Genomic DNA, 22,034 nt, shown 5'->3' on the forward strand with positions numbered 1-22,034 from the left:
CTTCGAGCGCGGAGCTGAATAATACAGGGTCCTGAATATTTCGCTGCGTGCGAGCGCGACGCCAAAATGCGATCGTTCTGCAAAATTTGAAAAACAGTGCAGCGATGAGCGGAAAATCTTCTTTAGAACACGTGCCACGAAATATACAGGACCCTGTATGCGGTGCATCCTCTTGGGTAAACACATTGTTCTTTAAAGTGATAGCTCTACTACTCCATGTACAAACCCAGGAAACGCCTGGTTCCGTAAACCTGGTCTTCAAGATCAGCGAAGGTAAAAGTGGGACTTTAACAACCCTTCTAATGCGCTGTGGAGTGTAAACGAACAGCGACTCAAGGTCAGTCTTTCGCGCCGTCACCACCAGAGGCGCTGGCTGCATCCACGTTCACTTCGCGATCGCGCTGAGAGCGCCGACGGCGCTTAGCAGCTTCTCGGTGTTGTCTTGTGGTGCATTTGTAGATGCGGTAGCTGCTGCCACAAAATTTAAATCTCTGCAAACCAATGGTCTCGTCCTTTCCCAAAGCAAGCAAACCGAACTATCGCTCGACAAACTTTGTTTACCCGCGTTCAATCATGGTAATTTGTTTCTCTCTCTTCCTAACCCCTTTTCACTTAATCAGGGTAGGGTAGCGAATCGGACACAATATCAGTCCTCTTTGTACGCATGCAAAAACCTAATTTCCACATGATGGAATTAAAATTCCAATCACTAAGTTCACTCTTGAACGTGCTTACGTTCACAAGAATAAGTTGTGGCGCATTCATTGCAGTTCCAGCGTGTTTCACAGAGAGGTGGGCGAACGGCAGAATACGAAGCTCCCCCGTCGCGCGGCACTGAGCACGGAAGGAGAGGCATCGCGATTGAGCGAGAGGGGCAGGAGGAGGAGGAGTGTAAGGGGGCGCTGCTTCTCCCTCTCGCGGGAAGGATAACGGGGCTTCCAGAGAAGGAAGAAAGAGAAGACGAGGGGAAAGTGGGGGAGGGAGGGGGGCGCCCAACAACCCAACTCCGCTATCGAGCATCCCGGATGCAGATGATCCTCGGGAGCAGACGGAGCAGCCGGAGCGGCGAGTGTCTCTCTCCAGCGCCTCTCTTGGAGGCTGTTCTTCGGCGACCGCTGCCGCTCCGGTGGGGGGGCTTCGAACGGGAGCTTTTCCTCGCTCGAGTTGGCGGCGTCGCCTCTGATTCGTGGCCTGTGATTTTCGCGCCTCTGCGGTCCGGAGGTTGCGGCGGGGTGGATCGTCGTCCCGGCTGGGAAATCTGGGAGCAACTCGCGCTCCTTGCGTCGACGGACGGGGCTGGCGAGGCGTGACTCAACCAAGCGGTGACTTCGACGCCGAGACAAGACAAAATAAGTTTGGTAAGATTCTGTTCGAATTCGTTCGGTTCAAGAGTCCTTCGTGGTCTCGATGAAGACGCTAAGTGATTGTGTATGAGGTAATTGTTCTGAATATTTTGCTCCCTGATAAGTTTGTTGTACCGATGCGCTCGAAGGATATACTGTCGCACGAAAGTAGAAAGAACTAAGAGCAGACGGAAATCGGCGGTTGGTTCAGATTGTTGAAAGCTTACGTTGTGTCTGCGTCGCTGAAGGTTCTAATTCTATGCAGTAATGATAAATTGAGCGATCTTATTGGTGTTACAGCTCAACGTGGCTTTAATCTTTGTGCACAAGCATAGAGAACAAGCAAATTGCGACAGACTTCATTGCCTTTTACCGTTAAAGAACCCCGGGTGGTCGAAATTTCCGGAGTCCTCCACTACGGCGTGCCTCATAATCAGAAAGTGGTTTTGGCACGTAAAGCCCCATAATATTTTTCTTAATTGCCTTTTAGTACCGAGCAAGTGCAGTGATACCTGCAGTAATATCTTTCAACCTTCCGAGTAAGGCTACTATCAGAGGAAAGCGACGATAGTTAGTGTTTGTGCAGACACTTTCTCACTATTTTGTCGTCATTGTTGCACTAGCAGGGAGACCAAAGATTACGCATTGACTGTACGCTGACATTTCTTCGCATTTTCATTGAATGGCATAGCGGAGCGCATAGGGAACGTAACATGCTTTGTTTAGATTAGTTTTTTAATCAGAGAGCCATGTTACTGTCGCACCATCATTGTATTTATAAATATCCCGACACAATCACGGCATTCTCTGTCCTCATTTCTGCACAAGCAGCCACCTACCACGTAATTTTCTTCTTGTTGGTATTGGCTCTTTTAAAAAACTCATAACGTATATAAAAAAAAAACTGGCCATATAAGAGCCGGCCTGTCTCAAAACACAGGTAAATCAACACTACCCTGTCCTATAAAAAAGCAAGCAACGAACATGCCCCGTCCCATCAAAAAGCAAGCAGTGAACAAAAGCGAATTTCAGTTTTTTTTTTCATTATCAAAACAACGTTTATACCACTGGTGCAAACGTTCAATTTCTAGCATTGTTTTGGTAGGCCCTCCGCCGCGTTATAACGACAGAAGGCAGACGTCACAAACAACAACACTTAAACGGTCGGCGCATACCACACATTGATGGCTACACCGAAAATATCTTTGCCACTGGGAGAAAAATAAGCTCCTTTCGCGAGATGCGGACTTCAATACAGTTGGAGAGTAAACATATATCCGCGTAAAATTTCAAAGGGCGGAACGCATGAGATGACGAAACGAGCCGATATCCAGGAAAACTAAGCTTCAAACCACACAACGTAAATGTAGGGACGAAGGGCTGAGGGAAGCACGGACGTTCCTCAAGTGGGCCATCCCTTTCTCGAACCAGATAGCGGCTCTCATAAGGCAAGCCGCACCACTTGGAACGAGCCGCCCACGAACGGCTTGAGCTAAAAGCCTCTGCACAGAGTCTGTATAAACACAGGGTGCAGCGTAAAAATTCTGGGAAAAACAAAACAAAACAAACACGAAGAAGGCAATAATGGTTGGCACGACGTCGTTCGTGAGAAGTGGTCGCCCCGAGCGCAGAAAGCTTTTCATTCTTTCGAAACGCGTCCTTCAAGATGCGCGGCGATGACGTAGATAAAAGGAAGAAAGCGAGCCCGAAAGAAAGCCAAGGGGGCTCAGACTGTAGCTCTGGAGGATAAGAGAGTGATCTGGTGTTAGTTTCTTTTCGACGGCGGGGGTGTGCGAAAAAGCCGCAAGACCATAAGCTTCGTGGAAAGGTTTAGAGCATACTATAGTATATAGCACAGGCGGCCCGGATTATAGAGCCCCCAATGCTGAGAGAGCCGACGAAATGTTGAAACTCCGTGCTTGGATTTGAAACCGTGCTCTTTTTCTTTCCTTTTTCTTTATTTGAGGGGGCTGCAGTCTAACCATTTTGTCCAGCTTTTCATTGAGAAGGTGTTGCGTGCATGACGACGCGACGACAGGTGGAGTTCAACGGCCTTCTTTTTTACCGGCAGTACGCGACATTTACTACGCCCCACATTAGTAAGCGATAACATTGCGCTAAATGCTAGTGAAATGCCTGAAAGTAGTTTTGTTTTTCTTTTCATGTGGGAGATAGTAAAAGGAGGAGTTCGAAGAATCTCCTAAACCGGGGGATTAAGCGATAGGAGATTTAATGCAGGTGTCGATAGGCGGGCTTCTGCAACGGGAGAAATGTATCAACGCAGGAGTATGGCAGAGACGACTGCCAAAGCTGGTAACGTCATGCTTTGCGTACGAGGCATGTCACTACATTTCTGCTCTGTTTGCTTTCTTTACGTAAGAGAGACGAGAAGAGGTGTTTGTCTTAAAAAGCGGCCAGTTAATACCTACGCGAACTTGGAAGTGGTCCTCGTTTCGTAAGCGCAGTACATAGCCCTCTTCCAAAGAAAACACCTAACCGGCAACAAACCCGAGGTCGCTGATATGACACTTCAGTGGGAGAGAGAGAGAGAGAGAGAGAGAGAGAGAGAGAGAGAGAGAGAGAGAGCACTTTAGCGGGAAACAAGCGGGGAGGTTCGCCCGAAGAAGGTCTGCTTATCTGCGCAAAAACAGACGCAAAAAAGGAAAAAATAACGACATGTGATGATGATAATGAGCACATTCAAGTTATGCACATGCAGGTTTCTTACTGGTTTGACGGCCATGATGAGAGAGTACAGCGGACCTATGTATACAGCCTCCCACATTTTTAACTATATCGCGCGAGGTCACCATAATATAGTCCTGCGTCATGCTCAAGGGAACATCGTATTAGACGACGATTGCACAGGAGGGTGCTTAGTGGGCCTGAAAGTACTTTTGCCGATCCCGCTTTAAAGTGCTAAAATGACGCGTGATGGACGCTCGTGCGACATAGTTAAAAATGCGAGAGGCTGTACATACATGTATATTGTGCTTAGTTGTCCAACGGCCATTGCTGTCGCGTAAAGACGCCCGAAATCATGCCGTGTATTGGTTTGGTCTTTCTTTCTTTCTTTCTTTCTTTCTTTCTTTCTTTCTTTCTTTCGTTCTTTCCTTCTTTCTTTCTTTCTTTCTTTCTTTCTTTCTCAGAATATAACTTAAGGCTTACGCCAGACGAACATAACACCAATTTCCAGAGAAAAACATCACGAACATTTTGTGACGGCGAATATGTATACGGTGAAAAGCGCAAGTTGAAGCAACCATCCTCGTAGTGCGGATCAAATATTGCAGGTTTTATCATCCTTTTTTGGCCTCCCTTTAGTCTGTTGCACTTCCGGCACATCACGGGGCATGCGATAAACGTGGCTATACACTCCGTGCGGGAAACTCCAAATGTCACGCGTGTATCGCAGCGATAGATGGGAAGGAACACACAGAGAAGAAGCACCTCCGTCTCCAGATGTTGCGCCCTTTTCAGGTGGGACCCACATGTCAGACACGCCGCGCTCGCTCACCCTCGCATCTCGTTCTTCAGCCTACAGCACAGCGGAAGCGTAATGTGGGACACACTGCCCGCCCCATGAACGCTTGCCGCCTTACCGCTCGGCTCCCCTCCCCTATCGCCACCATTCTTTCTCCCCTACTCTATTTATCCCTTTCCTCTTCCCGTACAGCGCTGTGGAGGTGCCCTCGCACGAGAGGCAGTAACGGCGCTGTACTTTTCACTTTCTCCTTTAAAACCACTCACACGCACACACACTTGTCTGCATATATGAAGGCCTCGTCTCCACGTTCGGGGTAGGGACGTAGCACCGCATAGTTCGCACGTACAAAGCATCATGCGCACCCAAGACTCGCGCGTAAATTGCGGTGCGTTTAATTCGCGCAAACTTTATGGCGGTCATTGAAAGGCAGGAGGGCATACAGTTCTGTCTCCGCTCATTGCTCTTATCCGAGCAGCTCAGGAACGTGTGTCGTCGCTTGTCTGCGCAGAGAAGTTGGCGGACAGGGGCATCTACTTCACGCTTGCTTCTTACACGCGTCACTCATCTCTTTGAGCATCCGTTAAAATTTCCGGTGCATTAGTTATTCGGTTGTTTCTGTATGCTTGTCCTTGGGAAGCAAAGTTTTTTCCTAAATAAAGTTTTTTTCCTCCTCCTCCTCCGCCTCCCTGGGAACGGGAGTTCAGTCATAAGCCAAATGTTGCGAGCAGGCGCGTCAACTGACGCAAGCAAGCACGCTCACAAGGGCGTGCACGAATACTGAGAGAGAGAGAGAGAGAGAGAGAGAGAGAGGCCCACGTCAGGGTCGCTGTTTAAGCGCAGTGTTTATAAACACGGAGGACGCAGAAAGCTGTCGGGTCCATGGTGTACATCGGCACGGTCTCGCATTTAAAGCTGAAAGCCGTGGCACATGCGTTCATTGATCCCATCACCCATCGTTTTGGGGTCAAGAGGAGAACGTGCTAAGCCCCGCAACCAAGGCGTTTCCACCCCTCGTACCCAGCATGTGGCAACAAACTTGACGGCTTATTTTTTCGTACTCGCTTCTTGGAAGCGTCACTCTTGCCGGAAACGTTCACGGGAAAGGGACTTGGCCAAACAAACGCGAGCGATCGGCTTGTTTCAAAACAGCCAACGCTAGTACGAACTAGGCGAGAGGCAGCGTGGCCTCCACAAAATTGGTTTATTTTTATAGCTGCTTTCGTTCGACATTATGCTTATAACTCACGTAATAAACTGATGTCATCAAGTTGTCCCCATCGAAACAGCGCCTTTAGTAGAAGAAAATACGTACTAAAGAACAGTGGTTAAATACCGTATTAAAAAGAAAACGGCGCGCATTACCAAACGATGAGAGGCGGTCATACTGACGGCCGAAGAGCGTTATCGTGTTTACGGGGTCGTACCAAGGGGAGTGAACAAAAATTGTATGGAAGCAAATCTAATACATGCTGTTCGGCACGCGTATAAGCTGGTCGCATCATCTTTCTAGCACTGGTCTGAGCAAAAATAACTTTCAGCTGTCTAATTTTTTTAGGATATTTTCCGAACGTTATAATTTTAGCGTCACATAAGAAGTTTCAGCTTTTGAGATTAACCTTGGGCTCCATGACGCGTGCGATGATGCGTGCGTCCATGCTATCATAGCAGCTTCGGGATGAGCGATACATCTGAAAGGTGATAAAAGAAGCATTGAAAATAAGCCTCGTAACGGTCATCATCTGGCAAAGCTGTAGACACGCTTTAAGTTGGATGCAGCGGATTTTAGTATGACCGCCCAAGGATGTGCAGTGCCCCCACGCGTAAGCATGGAAGTCACAACCCCACGATCGAGTCGGCCACGTTTCTTGAACTCCGTAATGGTTGAATTAACTTCGTGCATGTCTCAACATGTTCGTTCGTTCCTGGATCACTTATCACTTGCTCGGCATGCAAGTGATGTTGCCAGAATGTGGCACATTACGAAGTATAATCTACGTTGCAACACGACTTTGACACGACAATGTCGCAACACGACTAGGTGAATTCAGTAGCGCGAACCAATCGAGGAAGGCTAAAGACCTGCCTCACGTTTGAAGAGTTTTGCGCTAACAATTATCGTAACTTCAAGAGCCTGGCAAGAATACTAATCAATTTAGGCAAAAGTTCGCGCGCAATGGGGAAGCGTGTTTCTTGTACAAATGTTTCACTGCATGCATTGGCAAGATGCCTCTGGTTTTATTGTTGCTTGATTAAACGCTTGGAAGAAGAACAAGGGTGACTTCGCAAATCTGCCCAATTAGTTCGTTGCACACAGCTAACAAAATCCAGCAATTTTCGACACTTTGCACGGCAACATAAATAACGTTACGTACAAATTTTCTTGTTTCGATTTCGAAAACTTCCATCCAAGAGGCATGGTATCTAGAAACTGGAAAATATCGGAGCGCCTCCTGGTAAAATTATCGACCAATAAACTCTTTATCTTCGTAATCACGTGTTACCGCCGTTGGGGTTCAAGCCGATAGCATCTATATTCCTCTTTTGTTCTCAACGGAGCGTCGTCGAGAATATTTAGAACGTCTTCAGAAAAAAAAAAAAACTGCTGTGCAACTCTTGTCCACTGTAGAGAGGGACTGCCGTCCATTTCTGCGCAATCTCTCTGAGGGGAGTTATACAAGCAACCCACAAGGCCCAGTATGAGTCCGCAACGGTGAATCGTTAATTTCTGGCCTCACCGTGGACGTGGCTTCTATAGTCTTTTCCCCGTCTGACAGGGTTCATTGTGGCTAGGTTCACTGTACTGTACTGACATATGCTAGGGGAGAATTTTCGACGAAGCCATCTAAGCATGCCCGGTCGACGGCTCGGTCTCATCGACGAGGTTTTGTATACAGCCCCTTGGCTCGGGGATGCCGATAATGGCCCGTTACGGTCACAGGAGCGGCGAAGGCGTGGGTATTCAGGGCCATGATGTGCAGGCGCCCCGGACAAAGCAGGGCAGCCTTTCCAAACCGATGACAGATGATGGTTAAAGCGCCTTGAGCTGTATCAGAAATGACGTTCCGATCGGAGTCCGCTGCTCGTGCCCGTCACCCAAACCTTATTCGACGCGACTGGGGGGAGAGGGCAGGGGAGAAAATGAATGCTTCGCTTTAATAGAATATGCGCCGTGTGCCTGGAACCCTCATAAACTCGGGGGTAATATCCACAAAGGTGAGAGGGTCCGAAGAGGGAGTAGCTGTCCGGTTGGCTGTCCTGTTATTCGGGAAATGGAAATTGCTATAAAACGCGAGGAACGAAACGAAGACAAGGAATTAAAGAAATACATGCAGATCCAGCACGCATGTTGAAACCAACGACAAGCGATGCTTTAGTAAAGCGGGTTAGTTAAATCCTAAACAACTAACGGCGACGAGTAAAAGCGTGTTTACTTTCATCCTATGTACGCGACGTACAACCTCATGCAATGCTTATGTTCGTCCACCACGAAGCTCACAACTTCAATCCCGTACAGTTTTCATGTTAATACCTTGACCGCTCACAAGCTATGTCAAAGTGCAAACACCAAATCAGGTGGATACGTACGGTGTGTGAGACGACTACGCAGCGACGTCACGGCGATGCACGATGCTTCTCGAGGGAAGAATGGCGATGACTGGCGTATGCACAGAGAAGTAGCACGCATATCTACAGGTACATTTAAGGATTCTGTACCTATTGTGTCACGGTGGCAAATGGCCATTTTGGGAGATGGACCAAGAATGTGCACGCACCCATTGGCACGCCGCCTCATGCCTAAATCCAGGAATATCAGGTAAAACATTTAGCAGTTTCGCCCGCAGGACGACGCGTTGAAAGTGACAGCAAGGTTTAGCGTTGCGCCCGAGGGCCTCGCACAGTGTTCTAAGAATGCACGAAGGCCACAGGGCGAAAACGCATTTTGAACAGCTGAACTGTAAAACAAGGGACTAAGGAAGACAGACAAAGGTCAAGTTGTTAGTACAGCACCGTCCTTGTCCGTCTTCCTTAGTCCTTTCGTTTTTTAGTTCAGCTGTTCAGAACTCGTACGTCTTAACTACGAACCAACTAGCTCAGTTAAATACCATTGCGACATGGCATTGCGTTTGCAGCATGCGACACAACACTGGTGCAGCGCAGCAAGAACAGCACCTTGACAGATACCAGGCGTCTCACAACGCCGGCGAGATGAGGATTGCGAGTGGCGTTGGAGGCGTCGCTGATATGGCGCATGAGATGAGAGCGGCGGAAAACCGTCGGCGTTCGTAAGCGTCCAATTAAAGATTTAGATTATATTTCGCTTGTCGTTTACAATCCATTCTGCTAAGGCCAGTTTGCGACACCACTGTTGTGGCATGTACACAGATCCTCGGGAGGAACGTTAATAACGCGTTTGAGCACAACGCGCTCGCTTGCAGTGGAAGCAAGAACGCTGCCCTCTTGGCTGCGGCAGCGTGACGTTTGGTCCACTTGGCTTCGTCGTTTTCTCAGCCAAACCCGCTGCGCGTCTCTGGAAGGCCCAGCTCCACGCGCGGGTCGAGCATGCGCCATCAATACCAGAACAGTACGATGCCGGCGCCGATGGCGCGAGTGCACCTCGAGTGTACGCGTAATTGTTATCCGATTAAAACACCCATTCAATAGAAGAATGTATATCATTAATAGGTCGGTGCGATTTAGTAATACCTGTGAGCCCACACTGAAGCAGGAAATGATCCCTTAATTACGCAGAGATACACCGAGATTACACCGGGATACCGGCCGACCCAGCAGCAGGCAGTCACCATTCCAATCATGGGAGAGTATAGACAAAAAAAGCTAAATGAAACTGAGATGTGGAATAAAACTGCAAGCACACGCAGTGACGCGCCTGACAGCGATTCTCCTTCACTACGTTTCCTGTCAATTTGGCCGCGATCTTTCAACTATGACCACGCTTTCTCAGAATAAACTTTAGGCCAACCAAGGTACGTTCCAATACAATGCATTATAAGCTTTGAATCGCGGGCTGTATTACTGCTGGAGGCACGAGGCAAACGATATTAAGAGTAAACAAATGCTATTGCGTCAAAATTGAGTCCCAGGGTTTCAAGTGGCAAAACCACGATTTTATTATGAGGCATGCCGTAGGGGGAGACTCAGGATTAAACTTGACCACGAAGGGATTTTAACGTCGATATGAAATGGAAGCACCATGATGAGGCCGAGATTCACTGTTGGCGAGAAGTAAATTACACTATAATTAAGGGTTTGTATAGAATATCTAAATAAGCAAAAAATAATTGCATCAAACGCCAAATACATAATTTTGCATCCGTGATACAACCAGTTCCGCTGAAAGAGGTTTTAACGCGAGATTATTAACCTCAGTAAACATGTAATTTTCATTTCTGAGAGCGAAGAAGAGTGCCCCAGTATTATAATGAAGCCACGTGGACACCTAGATAGCCATCAATATAAATGATTTATAAAACATCAAATAAAGCGCATTAGACACAATATGTGCATAACAAGTCTCCGCGCCGTCCCCGTAACGTAGGAGGCTTGCAAAATACATGTACGGCGCTCCGCATCAGTTCCGCACATAAAAGCCACAGGTGCGGTGTGGCGTATGTGGCGCCACTTCCTCGTACAAGCGACGGCCTGCAAGAAAGCTCAACGCCGAATGTCTATCGGCGCGGACGCGGCGCTTGGTGCAGCGCTCGGCGTCTACGGTGGCCTGGGCGAAGACACTCTTCGTCCTGCGCGGGAGGCTTCCACTTTCGCGCTTATTCCTTCCGCGTCTGCGACCGGAAGCGCTGCCGCAGCATCGGTCTCTCTGCTTTAGTCAGTCGTGCTCTTCGGCAGCAGGTCGCAGGCGCCGTCGGACGCGTTACGGCACCTGTCACCGCTTTCTCCCTCTGCTTCCTCGCACCTCCTCCGCTGCCGTCAGCAAAGCGGCTCCGTGAACGATGTCGATGGTTCGAAGCCCCAGCGACGAGAAGAGCCTCCGTGCTCCGGTTCTGCTCCGGCCCCAACTAGGGGCCTCGCTTGACGGTTCTCCGAGTTCTTCGGCTTTGGCTGCACTCTTAGGCTGCAGGCCATCGACAACGTCTCCGGTGCACGGCGTTGTTGCGGCGGTGGCGATCATGGGCATCGCCAGCTTCGCTGACCCCTCCTCGGAAACGTGAGAGTGCGTGACGCCATCAGAGGTTCCTGCCCGCGTCGTCCTAGAGGAGAAAGCCTCATGCGCAGCTAGGGCGTCGCCGTCGTTGAAGACGTGTGCGCGTGGCGGTGCGTCTGAGGCCTTACTCGCTCTCCAAGAAGTCGTGGTGGTGGCGTTCTTGGATGTAGTGGGCTTCGCGGGCTTCGCTGAAATCTCCCTGGTGGCGTTCGAGTCGGCGACGCCTGTACAGGTTGTCGCATGGGTCCACCTCGCGGAGGAATCCTCGTGACCACATGTGGCACCGCCGTCGTGCATGTACTTTACCGGTGGCGGTGCATCTGGTGCTTTTCTTGCCTTCTGCGGAATCGTGGCGGTGGTATCTGCGGGTGTCGCCGACTTCGATGGCCTCGCCCTGGTAGCGTTCGAGTCGGAGACGCCTTTAGAGGTTACCGCACGGGTCCGCCTCAGGGACAAAGCCACGTGTGCAGATCTTATGCCACCGGCGTCCACGAACTCTCTCACTGGAGGTGCATCTGAGGGCGTTCTCGCCTTCTGCGAACCCGTGGTGGTTGTGCCCCTCGGCGTAGCCGACTTCGATGACCTCGCCCTGGTAGCGTTCGAGTCGGAGACGCCTTTAGAGGTTACCGCACGGGTCCGCCTCGGGTAGGGAGCCTCTTGCGCAGATCTGGTGCCACCGCCGTCCACGTACTTTTCGGCTGGCGGTGCATCTGAGGCCGTTCTCGCCTTCCGCGAACTCGTGGCGGTTGTGCCCCTCGGCGTAGCCGACTTCGATGACCTCGCCCTGGTAGCGTTCGAGTCGGAGACGCCTTTAGAGGTTACCGCACGGGTCCGCCTCGGGGAGGGAGCCTCTTTCGCAGATTTGGTGCCACCGCTGTCCACGTACTTTTCGTATGGCGGTGCATGTGGGCCCATTCTCGCCTTCCGCGAACTCGTGGTGGCTGTGTCCCTTGGCGTAGCCGACTTTGATGACCTCGCCCTGGTAGCGTTCGAGTCGGAGGTGCCTTTAGAGGTTGCCGCATGGGTTCTCTTCCGGGAGGAAGCTTCACGCGCAGGTCCGGCTCCGCCGTCATCGTCAACGTCGTTATCGAGTGACGTGGCAGCAACCGCGTTCCCGGTTCGTCGAGAGGCCATGGCGGTTAAATCCCTAAGCGTCGCGTTCTTCGCCAGTCTCGTTTTGGTTGATTTCGATACGGCGACGTCCTCTGACGTTCTTGCACCCATCAACCCGGTAACCGGCTTCTCTTGCACGAGCCTTGCACCATATCCGGCAGCAACTGGCTGCTGCTGCTGCTGCTGCTGCTGGGTGCAATTGAGCGAAGGATTGTGGACCATGTTGGAGACTTTATCTTCTTTCTTCGGCACTGCGGTCGTGTAGGGATGCTCGCTGGGCTGCCTGGTCTTGTCCGTAGGTTTAACCTCGTCCGAAAGGAGCGTAGAGGGACGTCAGTCGCGACCGGAACCAATGAAGAAATGGCGGCCTGTCGAACGCGTCAGCATGCTGCGCAAGGCGCTCGTTGTGCGCGTGAGGCGCGTGCTGTATTTGCACTACTTCTTCCACTTGGAAAACTGGTTGGTTGATCTTGTACTTCGAAAATGTAATTTCTTAAGTAAGACGAAAAAAAAAAGAGTGGATGTGTGAAAGAAAAAAGCAATATATATTGAAACTGGAACTCATGGCTGCCAGCTAAAGAAAAGAAATGTGAAAGGAAAAGAAAGAAAAGGGGGTGCTCCTCATTAATTGAGGCTTCATCATCATCATCATCATCATGGCACACTTCAGCGATTTTTATGCGAAAACAGACGGGGTTTTAGTACCTCTACATGTCGATGTCGCTCTTTGTGTCTCTATTTGCGATCCGTTCGTCCTTTAGTCCGTTGTTGGTCCTGGTGATGGTCCATGTAATGTATACTCATTTTGATTCATTCCTAAGCACCGACCGACCACCGACTGCAGCACATGCCATCCGCTCAAGTGCCACGTGAGTCGCGCACCAGTGCGCACAAAGACATCTCGTTGAGTATGCACGACGTTTCAGCTACTAAATCGCCCACGCAACAAGACTTGTCGCTCTCGTTCGTCAGCCGTTCTCTTTCTTCGTGCCAGCGACTCGGCCATCTCCGTGCTTCCGAAAGGGCAGCGCGTCTCTCGGGCGTTTCGACGGCGCGGCGTCTTCGTGCCGCTTCGACACTCATGGTATGATGGCGCAAAACGCCCGCGAATCATAGCTAGGCGCCCCAACTCGATCAGAACTCGCGTATTCGTCACGCTTTCTCAGACACGCTGAAACCCATTTGTAGAAATCAGTTACCACCACCGAGCAAAATGCCCGGCGTGGAGGTCTCACACGATCCCCTAACACGTCGGAGATGCTTGTCACATAAGACGCTCGCGGGCATACAGATCTGCCGTAACAACAGATGCGAAGTCAGCTCCGCGGGAATCGTCCGTAGGGGTGCTTGGTTTCATCTTACAAACCAATGTCAACGGGACGCATACCTTTCGCTAACTCACCACCTAATCTAACCAAACCATGCATATCTGTTGGCGGGTCTCTAACCAACAACATGGCTTCAATGTTGCCGATGCCTTACACCTTGTGCAGTCCTTGATACACCCACACCTATTATAGCATATTATTACAAGCAAGCCCTGTTGAATGAAGAAAGTCCACAGCTAGTGACGGCGCTGCCCTGAAAACTGGTGGCAGAGTTATCTGTTTCAGTACCGGCAGTCATGCGTATATGGTGAAGGACATATGTGCGAAATTCTAAAGGGTACAAAAAAATAAACAGTAAATTCTATTGGCTGAAAGGGGAGAAGAAGATTGGTTAATAGTCTGGCAGAAAGCGATCAAGGCTGGACAGGCGCTCCTACGTATACGAGTGTGCGCTAAATGTGGCTGTGTAGGCTGGACTAGGTGACAAATATTAAAAATGGTACGCGTTTACTTCAATCGGCGCGGCGTAAATGTCCTTTGATTCACGACGGTTTTTACTGCTAGACAGTATCCATTTGAAGATACTGAAAAGCGTCGGGTGCCGAGTTTCGTTCTTGACAAAGCCTCCTGTATAGGTAATGAAATCTCGACCTTGCTGACTGTTGGTGAATTAGTCAACGATTAGCGCACGGTTAAGTAATGCCCTGCATTCTTTTTCTTAACTTTGCATAAAATAACTAAACAAAAAAACTAAAATTTTGATGTCTTTTTTTTTTCCCATTACAGGCGGCTTTTTCTTACAACTTAGATTACGGCGTAGTAGCTGGCAGTCTACATGAAGCCGAAAGCAAAAATGAAACTGGTAAGCAAGCACTATTTCGTTTCCACAACACTACAGTAGTGCAAGCGCATGCTTTGTTGCTTTCTGAACATATATAGAGACCATCAGCATCTCTGCTCAATATATACTGAGCTTAACCTTTGCTGCCGATTTCTGCAGTTTTTTTACAATGCCACGCTTGACGACTCTGTGCCATCAAACGCTTCGAGTGTTCTGTTTCCTGTCTGATAAGCAACGTATTTTTTGCTGTGCGGTGTTAGCATTCGTGTGCCCTGTTAGTTAATGCAGCTTTAATTGGCTTCCATTGCGGTTAACAATAGTTATAATGGATGTTGTGCAGACAAAAGTGAGCAAAGTTTTGAGACACCAACATCACAGACTCCTTGCCTATAAATCTGTAATTCTACCTATGTTATACTACGCTTGTATAATCTGGGACCCGTGTACTAAAACTAACCAAGGTAACTTTGAGCCAGTGCAAGAGGGCTGTTCGCTGTAATTTTTGATAATTTCGGTCACACCTCGGTAACACGGTTATTAGAAAGGTCTAAACTTGAACGCTTAGCGCAAAGAAATCGTATGCCTCGAGTAAAATTGCTATACCAACCAATTAAAGGACGCGATAAAATTGACATCATAAAAATTATCTCTTTTTCACGTTACCAGGCAAAGGGACCTACTGACTGTAACCCCTTTTAGAACCAGTAACTACCGTTTAAGATATTCGTTCTTTCCGCGAACTGTCAATGAGCGGAACGGTCTAACAAACAATTCAGTCCTATAACCTGCAATAACAACAATTTGTGTCTCATTCAGCGCAATGTAGGCAGTTTTCCTCATTGAATGTGTCATTGAAATGTGTTTCGTTTGTCCTATTTATTATTTACTTGCTCCAGTCTGCACTTGTAGCCTATTGTATGTAACCTATTGTAACCTATGTACGTGTACTTCCCACCCTGCTTTAATTCCCAGTGGTAATTGCAGAGAAAAATAACATCCCCTTGCATAGCCGATGTTAATGTCTTCTGCACGCTTCCCTCCCACTTTGTCGCTTCCAGATGCTGGGAAGAGGTGTCGCATGCATTCCGCGGCTGCGGTCAGTGCAGGAACTGACCCTGCTGCTCTCCCTCTGCGTCCTGGGGTCGGTTTTCTTAAGCTACCAACTGGGGTCCATCATCAGCGGCGTCGGCCGAGAAAGGCGCCCTACTGGTGGTCCCACCATCGGTATGTAGTGCGGTATGGTGTATTCAAGGTAACGGAAGTTCGTGAACTTTTCGTTTGCATAGGAAAAGAGTGCTTGATGCGACTGGTTCGCTGAGCGTATATTGATGAACAATGTTCTACCGGACTCTGTATAAATATTGAGCTATAATGAGTACTGTAATGCTGATGTCCTTTCTTCAAGAGCCGCAAAGTTTATGCGGCGAGGCGCAGCCTAAATGGCTGCTATGTACATACGTTCCAACAGCATGTTAACATGTACAGTCAGCTACAAACTTTGCGAGACACGGGTTGCGCAACATTTTAATTTGTGCCCTGTTAAGGCGACACTCCTTATTTAACGGATGGCCGTGTACCAAGGAAACTACACACTCATTATTTGAAATCAAGGCTTTGAGCTTTGACCTGAAAAGCTTCGCGGAAATTCAGCTCCTTCGCGTATCCCGTGTCCCGTAATGTTATGTGGCCGACTTTACAAGGTTGATCACTTCTATGGGGAATACGTCATTAGCATCCAAGCCAGTGCAACGAGGATATGGATGTTGTGTACTTTGTGTTGTTAATGTGCCGCGTACGACGTCTAATGAAGATTACAAAGATAATGCGGATATTATTAACGAATTAAGTTAGTCTGCGGGATTTCTGGCCATGTTGAAGCTGCTATGAGAGCTTGAATACTAATGAGGTGTGTTTTTCTAACAATGGACGACCGTATACGTCACCGAATCCACAGATGAATATTGGCTTAGTCCCTTCAAAGAGTTACAATATCACGACTAAACCAATGTGAAGGCCGAAGTACAAAATGCCGCCTAGTGGTGCAAGCCCTACTCATGATGCTTGCAAGAGAATCTGGCGTAAGACGAGTCTGAGTTCTTATTATTGTATTCGCAACAGATGCCAGGTATGCATGCGGCTTCGATGGATTGTCCAGCGTCACACCCGGTGAAGCCTCGTCGGAGCAAGACTACCTCAAGACGAGCGACGTTCTCCTGCAAGCACTAAAAAGCGTAAGCATTTCCGGGGGGGGGTCATTTTTCATTGCCATATGCTTGCACACGTTAAAGCCAAGACAGAAGGAAAAGTTGAAACTGAAACAGAAGCTGCATAAATGAAAGCGAACGCGTTATGATCCTTCCTTCAACGCCTCAAAAGAAAGTAATGGTAGCAGTGATAGTCATGCTTCAATTCATGAGAACATTCTCTAAGAACGGACGCTGAATATGTGATCAATATTATCCAGTATGACACTGAGGTTGTCTCCGCTTGATAAAACTGCAACAGCCGACTGCTCGAAGGTCATTTGTGAAAACAGCACAACCTTGAGCAGTTTAGTCGTTGGAATAGAGGTACTGTGAAGTATAGAAAAATCAACAGGTTTGCCAGAATTAACCTAGTCGTCATAATTTGACACGGTACTTAGGCATCGGCGAATTAGGCCTGAAGTTCACTGTTTTCATACTAATGCGCAACTAACAGTTGTAGAACAAGAAATGTCATTGCAACACTTCAAGTCTCCGGCCTCCGATGAATCTCTTTCTTGTTTTTCATATTAATGCAAAAGAGTAATTTATTTTCTAACTTGAGATGCAGCGGGATTTGTTTCGGAATATTTAGTCAGAATAATCACGGTGAGTACCTTTACTGGTCCGAGGGAGGCAAAAAAAGACAAAAACAAAGTGCAAATTTGCGTAGGCATGGTGATTTGCACCATGCGTTCAGCCGTGAGTTATATGGCGAAGTCAAGAGAACAAGTACACGAAAAGTGCCACAGTGGGAAATCGAACCCATGACCTCGTGCTCTGTAGCAGAATGTCACAGCCACTAATGCACTGCTGAGCCGTTGCGTTAGGGAGAAAAGCGGCTTTGTATGATTGTCGCTCTCAGGTTCCAGCAGAGCTTCGTAGTGAGTCTTCACTGCATCACATGCTGCAGTGCAGTGAAGATGTAGTACAAGTCGAGGACTGAATATATATATATATATATATATATATATATATATATATATATATATATATATATATATATATATATATATATATATATATATATATTTGCTTAGAACATGCCAGCCTTCACTCAAACCTATAGAAAGATAGTTTAAGTGCACCCAGAGAACCGCTACTGGACGACTGTCAGCCAGCTACAATTGGTAGAACAACTAAGGAAGAGACCTTGCATTTTACCCCAAAATTCTTAAATGTGTCCTATTGACTATTTTGAAGGTTTGATTTTTTTATTTATGGCCTACAAAAAAAGAAGAAGAGACCTGCACACAGAGAAAGATCTATAGCAAGCTTGGTCCTTCCCAAATAAGGTTATTTTGAAGCCGCGCTATGACTATCAAACTTTTGATAGCGATTTTTCTCCTAAATGAAATTGAAGGTCGTTGACATCAGAGCTTGGCAGTGTTTGACATGGAATGTGGCAGTGGTGCTGCCGATGAATGCGGATGTAATATTTGGCATTCGACACTGAATTGGTTTTAGCGCAGAAATCTTCAGTCGTTATCACTTACCCACCTACTACTGAGCGATATATGACGAAGTCGGCAGTTCGCCTACATTGTCAAGTTAAAGATGCGTCAGAAAAAAAAGGCATTATTGAATGCTCATTTAATTTATAAATTGCATTCTGATGCTCATGCTCATGGCACACAAAATATTTCATTCCCTTGGTAATAGACGAATAACATTAGCTTCTACCATGATCGCATAATAAATAAGACAAAAACTTTTATAGGGTGTTTACATTATAGACTAGTAAGCTCACAACTTGTTAATTAAACTTGACAAATTTAGTGATCCGTTTGTCTGACATGAAGCTCACAACACGGCCTCAGGAGAATGACGTAGGGACCATGACGCTTTAAACATTAAAAATACATTAAAAAGTGCTAACTGCTGTTTTAAGTATGCCCACTATCAATAACTACAACGTTTCACCACAGCATGTGGCTAAAGAGAAAGTAATAAAATAAATAAGCAGAAGAGTCTTTCGAGGTTATACGACCGGTTGCTTGCTTAGTAACATCATCAGAAATCAATCAAGTGAGTTGTCCGACTTCCTTATCATCAGCCATCCGCATCTGCACCGACATTTTGCGTCCTGAGAGCCGCATTTCCCAGTTCTAAAGCTGCGATGCATCATCATAGGTGCGGCGGAACCTTAAGGAGCTCTGCTGAAACGGCATCAACGCGCGCTTCTGCACAGGTCGAAGCGGATGATCTGCTCGGCTCCCTATTCACAAAAGTTGTCCTGGTGGGCGACTCGTCGGACCAGGCTCGGCGCTACCTGAAGGCGTTCGAAGCGCACGGAGTTCAGACCGAGATCTACACGACGGCCGGCAGAGCGGAACAAGGTATGGTCACCTGTGAGCTGGAAGGAACCAAGCCATACGTGACCGGCGTATAACAACGAAAGCATTCTTACCAGCGCTGTTAAAGATGCAGTACGATCTTGATACAGCGCTGCAAGGAAGTGAGAGAAAGTGAACGAAGGGAGGAAGGAAAGACAGGGAGGTTAACTAGACTTCGTCCAATTTATTACCCTACATGTAGGAGGGGGACGCTGGAGTGAAAGAAAGAGAGATAGAGAGAGAGGGAGATATATAGAGAGAAGACACAAGTCTTGATCACACTTTCACATGCACTAAGCCAGCTGCAGTGTATCTAATAAAAGTCGGGCACCCAAGTCCGTCGCCTTCAGGTACTGTAGAAGAGCTAGAGCGAGTTTCTGGGCTGATGAGCTGTGAGGCCAGGCAAGGAATCGGAAGATACTGCCAAGGTACCAAAAATCAAACGAAAAAGCACTATTCTTATTGTTCGCGCTATTCCTTTTCTTTTTTTTGGCCCACTGGCTGTATCTTCCGATTCCTTGTCACACTGCAACAAGTTCTAAATGCAGTACCAACTCACCCAATCTTCAACACTTAAAAGGCAGGTGGCCTGCACCAAGGCTGCATTGACTTTCTTGTGTTTTAGCTATGTTCGCCTTGTACGATCCATTCTTTCTTTTAGCGCGCCTTCAAAACACGCACGCACGCACGCGCACGCGCGCACACACACACACACACACACACACACACACACACACACACACACACACACACACACACACACACACACACACACACACACACACACACACACACACACACACACACACACACGCGCGCGCACGCACGCACACGCACGCACGCACGCACGCACGCACGCACGCGCACACACACACACACACACACGCGCACACACGCACACACACACGCACGCACACACACACACACACTGAACGCAATTTTTGACCCTTCAGTCTTCTGATCTTTCCTTGTTTTTTTTTTGTTTTAGAGCAAAGCTGTTAGCCTCTAGTTGGTCGGCATTTTTCGTGGCGTGCTATCCTCCCCCCCCCTACCTCCCCCCCCAAAGAAAAAGAAGAAAGAAACACGGCAGCTGGAAAAGGGGTTTGTGTTTGAGTTTCCGCGTACATAATTACGTATTCTGGTATATTCGAATTACAATCCGATGCTGTCATGTCTGTAGGTTGTGTGCCAGTCAAACTTCACAAATTTTCTGGCGCAAAATACGTTTAAACATTAATTTAGTTCGATAAGGCATTTGCGCTTGGCGCAGGGCCCAGAAGAATGAGGATGTGTGCTGCACTTCCACACGCGCGCGTGGGCACGTGACGTACGTCACATGTGTTGGTGGTGCTTGTGTAACGTCTTTTAACGTCAGCACCAGCTTCGCTGTACATCCACTTTCACAGGGTGGAATCGAGGTGGATTGTTTTTTTTAATTGGATGAACGCTTAAGAGGAAGCGTGATCTCGGGCACTCCTATCTGAATGCACGTAACAGGAGAATTCGTTTTCCTCGGCATCCACTACACAAAACTTGACGACGTTTGTTGCATCGAAAAAAGAAAAAAAAAACTTAAACCCTAGTGACTGTTGGTTTTGAATTTTCGGTTCAGGTCGGCAATCTTTTACTAAAAGTTGGCGAAAACTGCAAATTTTCAGAAAATGAAACTATTAAGTTTACAACTGCGTAACTCAGCAATGAAAAATGATGTCACAACTCTGTGAATTGCATCTCATAGTACATGTAAAGCGGAAAATTTGGATATGTCGCACATGAATGACAACAAATTTAGTAATGTGTAAATACAGCTTTTGCAGAATCCTTGTACGCAACGTAACGACTTCACTTAATATATAAATTAGGGTAGCTAATTTGCCCACTTTGGATGATCTAATGGATGCCGTTTACAGAACCGCGATATCTGTTCTTGACGGAGAGATGTCATTTTGTAAACATCGTGCTCCTTTCTTTTCCAACTTTCAAGTTTTTGAAAATTCTTCCAACAAAATTGAAGCCCTAAATAGAAATTCCCCTTTCAGCAGTCACTAGAATTTAACTTTCTCTCTCTAATGCAGCAAATTTCATTAAAATCGGTCAAGGTGTTATCTCTTGGAAAACTGTTTTCGCGTTTTACATGTATTTGAATAGGCGGCGTCAGAGTTGGGCTCGAGCTAAAGCTTCCTCCTTAGTTCGTCACTGAAAGCAACTGTCGCTAATGGCAGGCTTTCTCAATGTAAATCATAAAGCACACTTCCAAGGCAGATTCAATGCAGAAGTAAGTTGAATTGAGGTAGTTGGAACAACAACAACAACAACAACAACAACAACAACAACAACAATAATAATAATAATAATAATAATAATAATAATAATAATAATAATAATAACCATCTTGGAGTAGTAACATATATGAAGACGAACTACAGCAACAACAATATCATCTTGGCGTAGGGACTCTCGCGCCAAAGCGCGTGCACCATTTTCACGCTTTCCGGTTCCACGCTTCTGCACGTGTTAGCAATTTCGTGAAAAGGAGCACCGGACCAATAGGAACATTGGCGAACGGGAGCACCAAAACGGTAGCCAATGGTGCTGTCTAGTGGGGTCTAGCGGGCGAGCACGCATGTTAGCACCGTCGCCCGCTACTGAAACAGGAACAGTTCCACTTGACACGCAGAGAACGCTAGACTGTTCTGGTCCCATGCTACATTTTCACCATCGCTGCCAGCCCTATCATCTAATCTCCGAATACACAGAACTTTCCAGGGGCGGAAAAAGACGCGTTCTTGGTAAGCTTTGCGCAACGCTTCCGCTCCTGTTCGCCTATTTGAGTGCGCGAAAAGTGAACTACCCTATAGTGTAAGGTCACACCGCAACTTTGCCATCTATCTCACCGGCTCTATTGAGGTAGAACATGAAAAAAGTTAAATCGCTCTGCTCGACGTCCAAATGACTCAATCTGTTCATAAGACATGCAGCAGTGAAGGGACTCTGGATTTAACACATCTATACCTGGGGTGCATGAACTATGTACGCGAGCATTTTTTTTTTTTTTTTTGAAATCGTATACACGTGGACACGCGGTCATTGCAGCGGGTAAGCGAACCCACGAGCTCGTGCATGGCAGCTGAACCCCGCCATCCCCCTTAGGCCATCGTGTCG

The 22,034-nt window shown here is 47.6% G+C and overlaps 1 protein-coding gene across 2 annotated transcripts in view; it reads left to right on the forward strand.

Moving 5' to 3' along the window:
• Positions 1 to 1,044: 1,044 nt before the first annotated feature.
• The window catches only part of LOC126522040 (cadherin-like and PC-esterase domain-containing protein 1), a 57,275-nt gene continuing 36,285 nt past the window's right edge, over positions 1,045 to 22,034 (forward strand). For both annotated transcript variants that reach the window (XM_050170819.2, XM_050170820.2), the window contains exons 1-5: positions 1,045 to 1,358; positions 14,239 to 14,314; positions 15,352 to 15,517; positions 16,412 to 16,524; positions 18,728 to 18,875. In XM_050170819.2, the coding sequence (XP_050026776.1) occupies positions 14,288 to 14,314; positions 15,352 to 15,517; positions 16,412 to 16,524; positions 18,728 to 18,875 (454 nt within the window). In that variant the 5' untranslated portion in view covers positions 1,045 to 1,358; positions 14,239 to 14,287. The remainder of the gene's footprint in view (positions 1,359 to 14,238; positions 14,315 to 15,351; positions 15,518 to 16,411; positions 16,525 to 18,727; positions 18,876 to 22,034) is intronic.

This window comes from Dermacentor andersoni, chromosome 6 (assembly GCF_023375885.2).
Source record: "Dermacentor andersoni chromosome 6, qqDerAnde1_hic_scaffold, whole genome shotgun sequence".
Taxonomy (NCBI): domain Eukaryota; kingdom Metazoa; phylum Arthropoda; class Arachnida; order Ixodida; family Ixodidae; genus Dermacentor; species Dermacentor andersoni.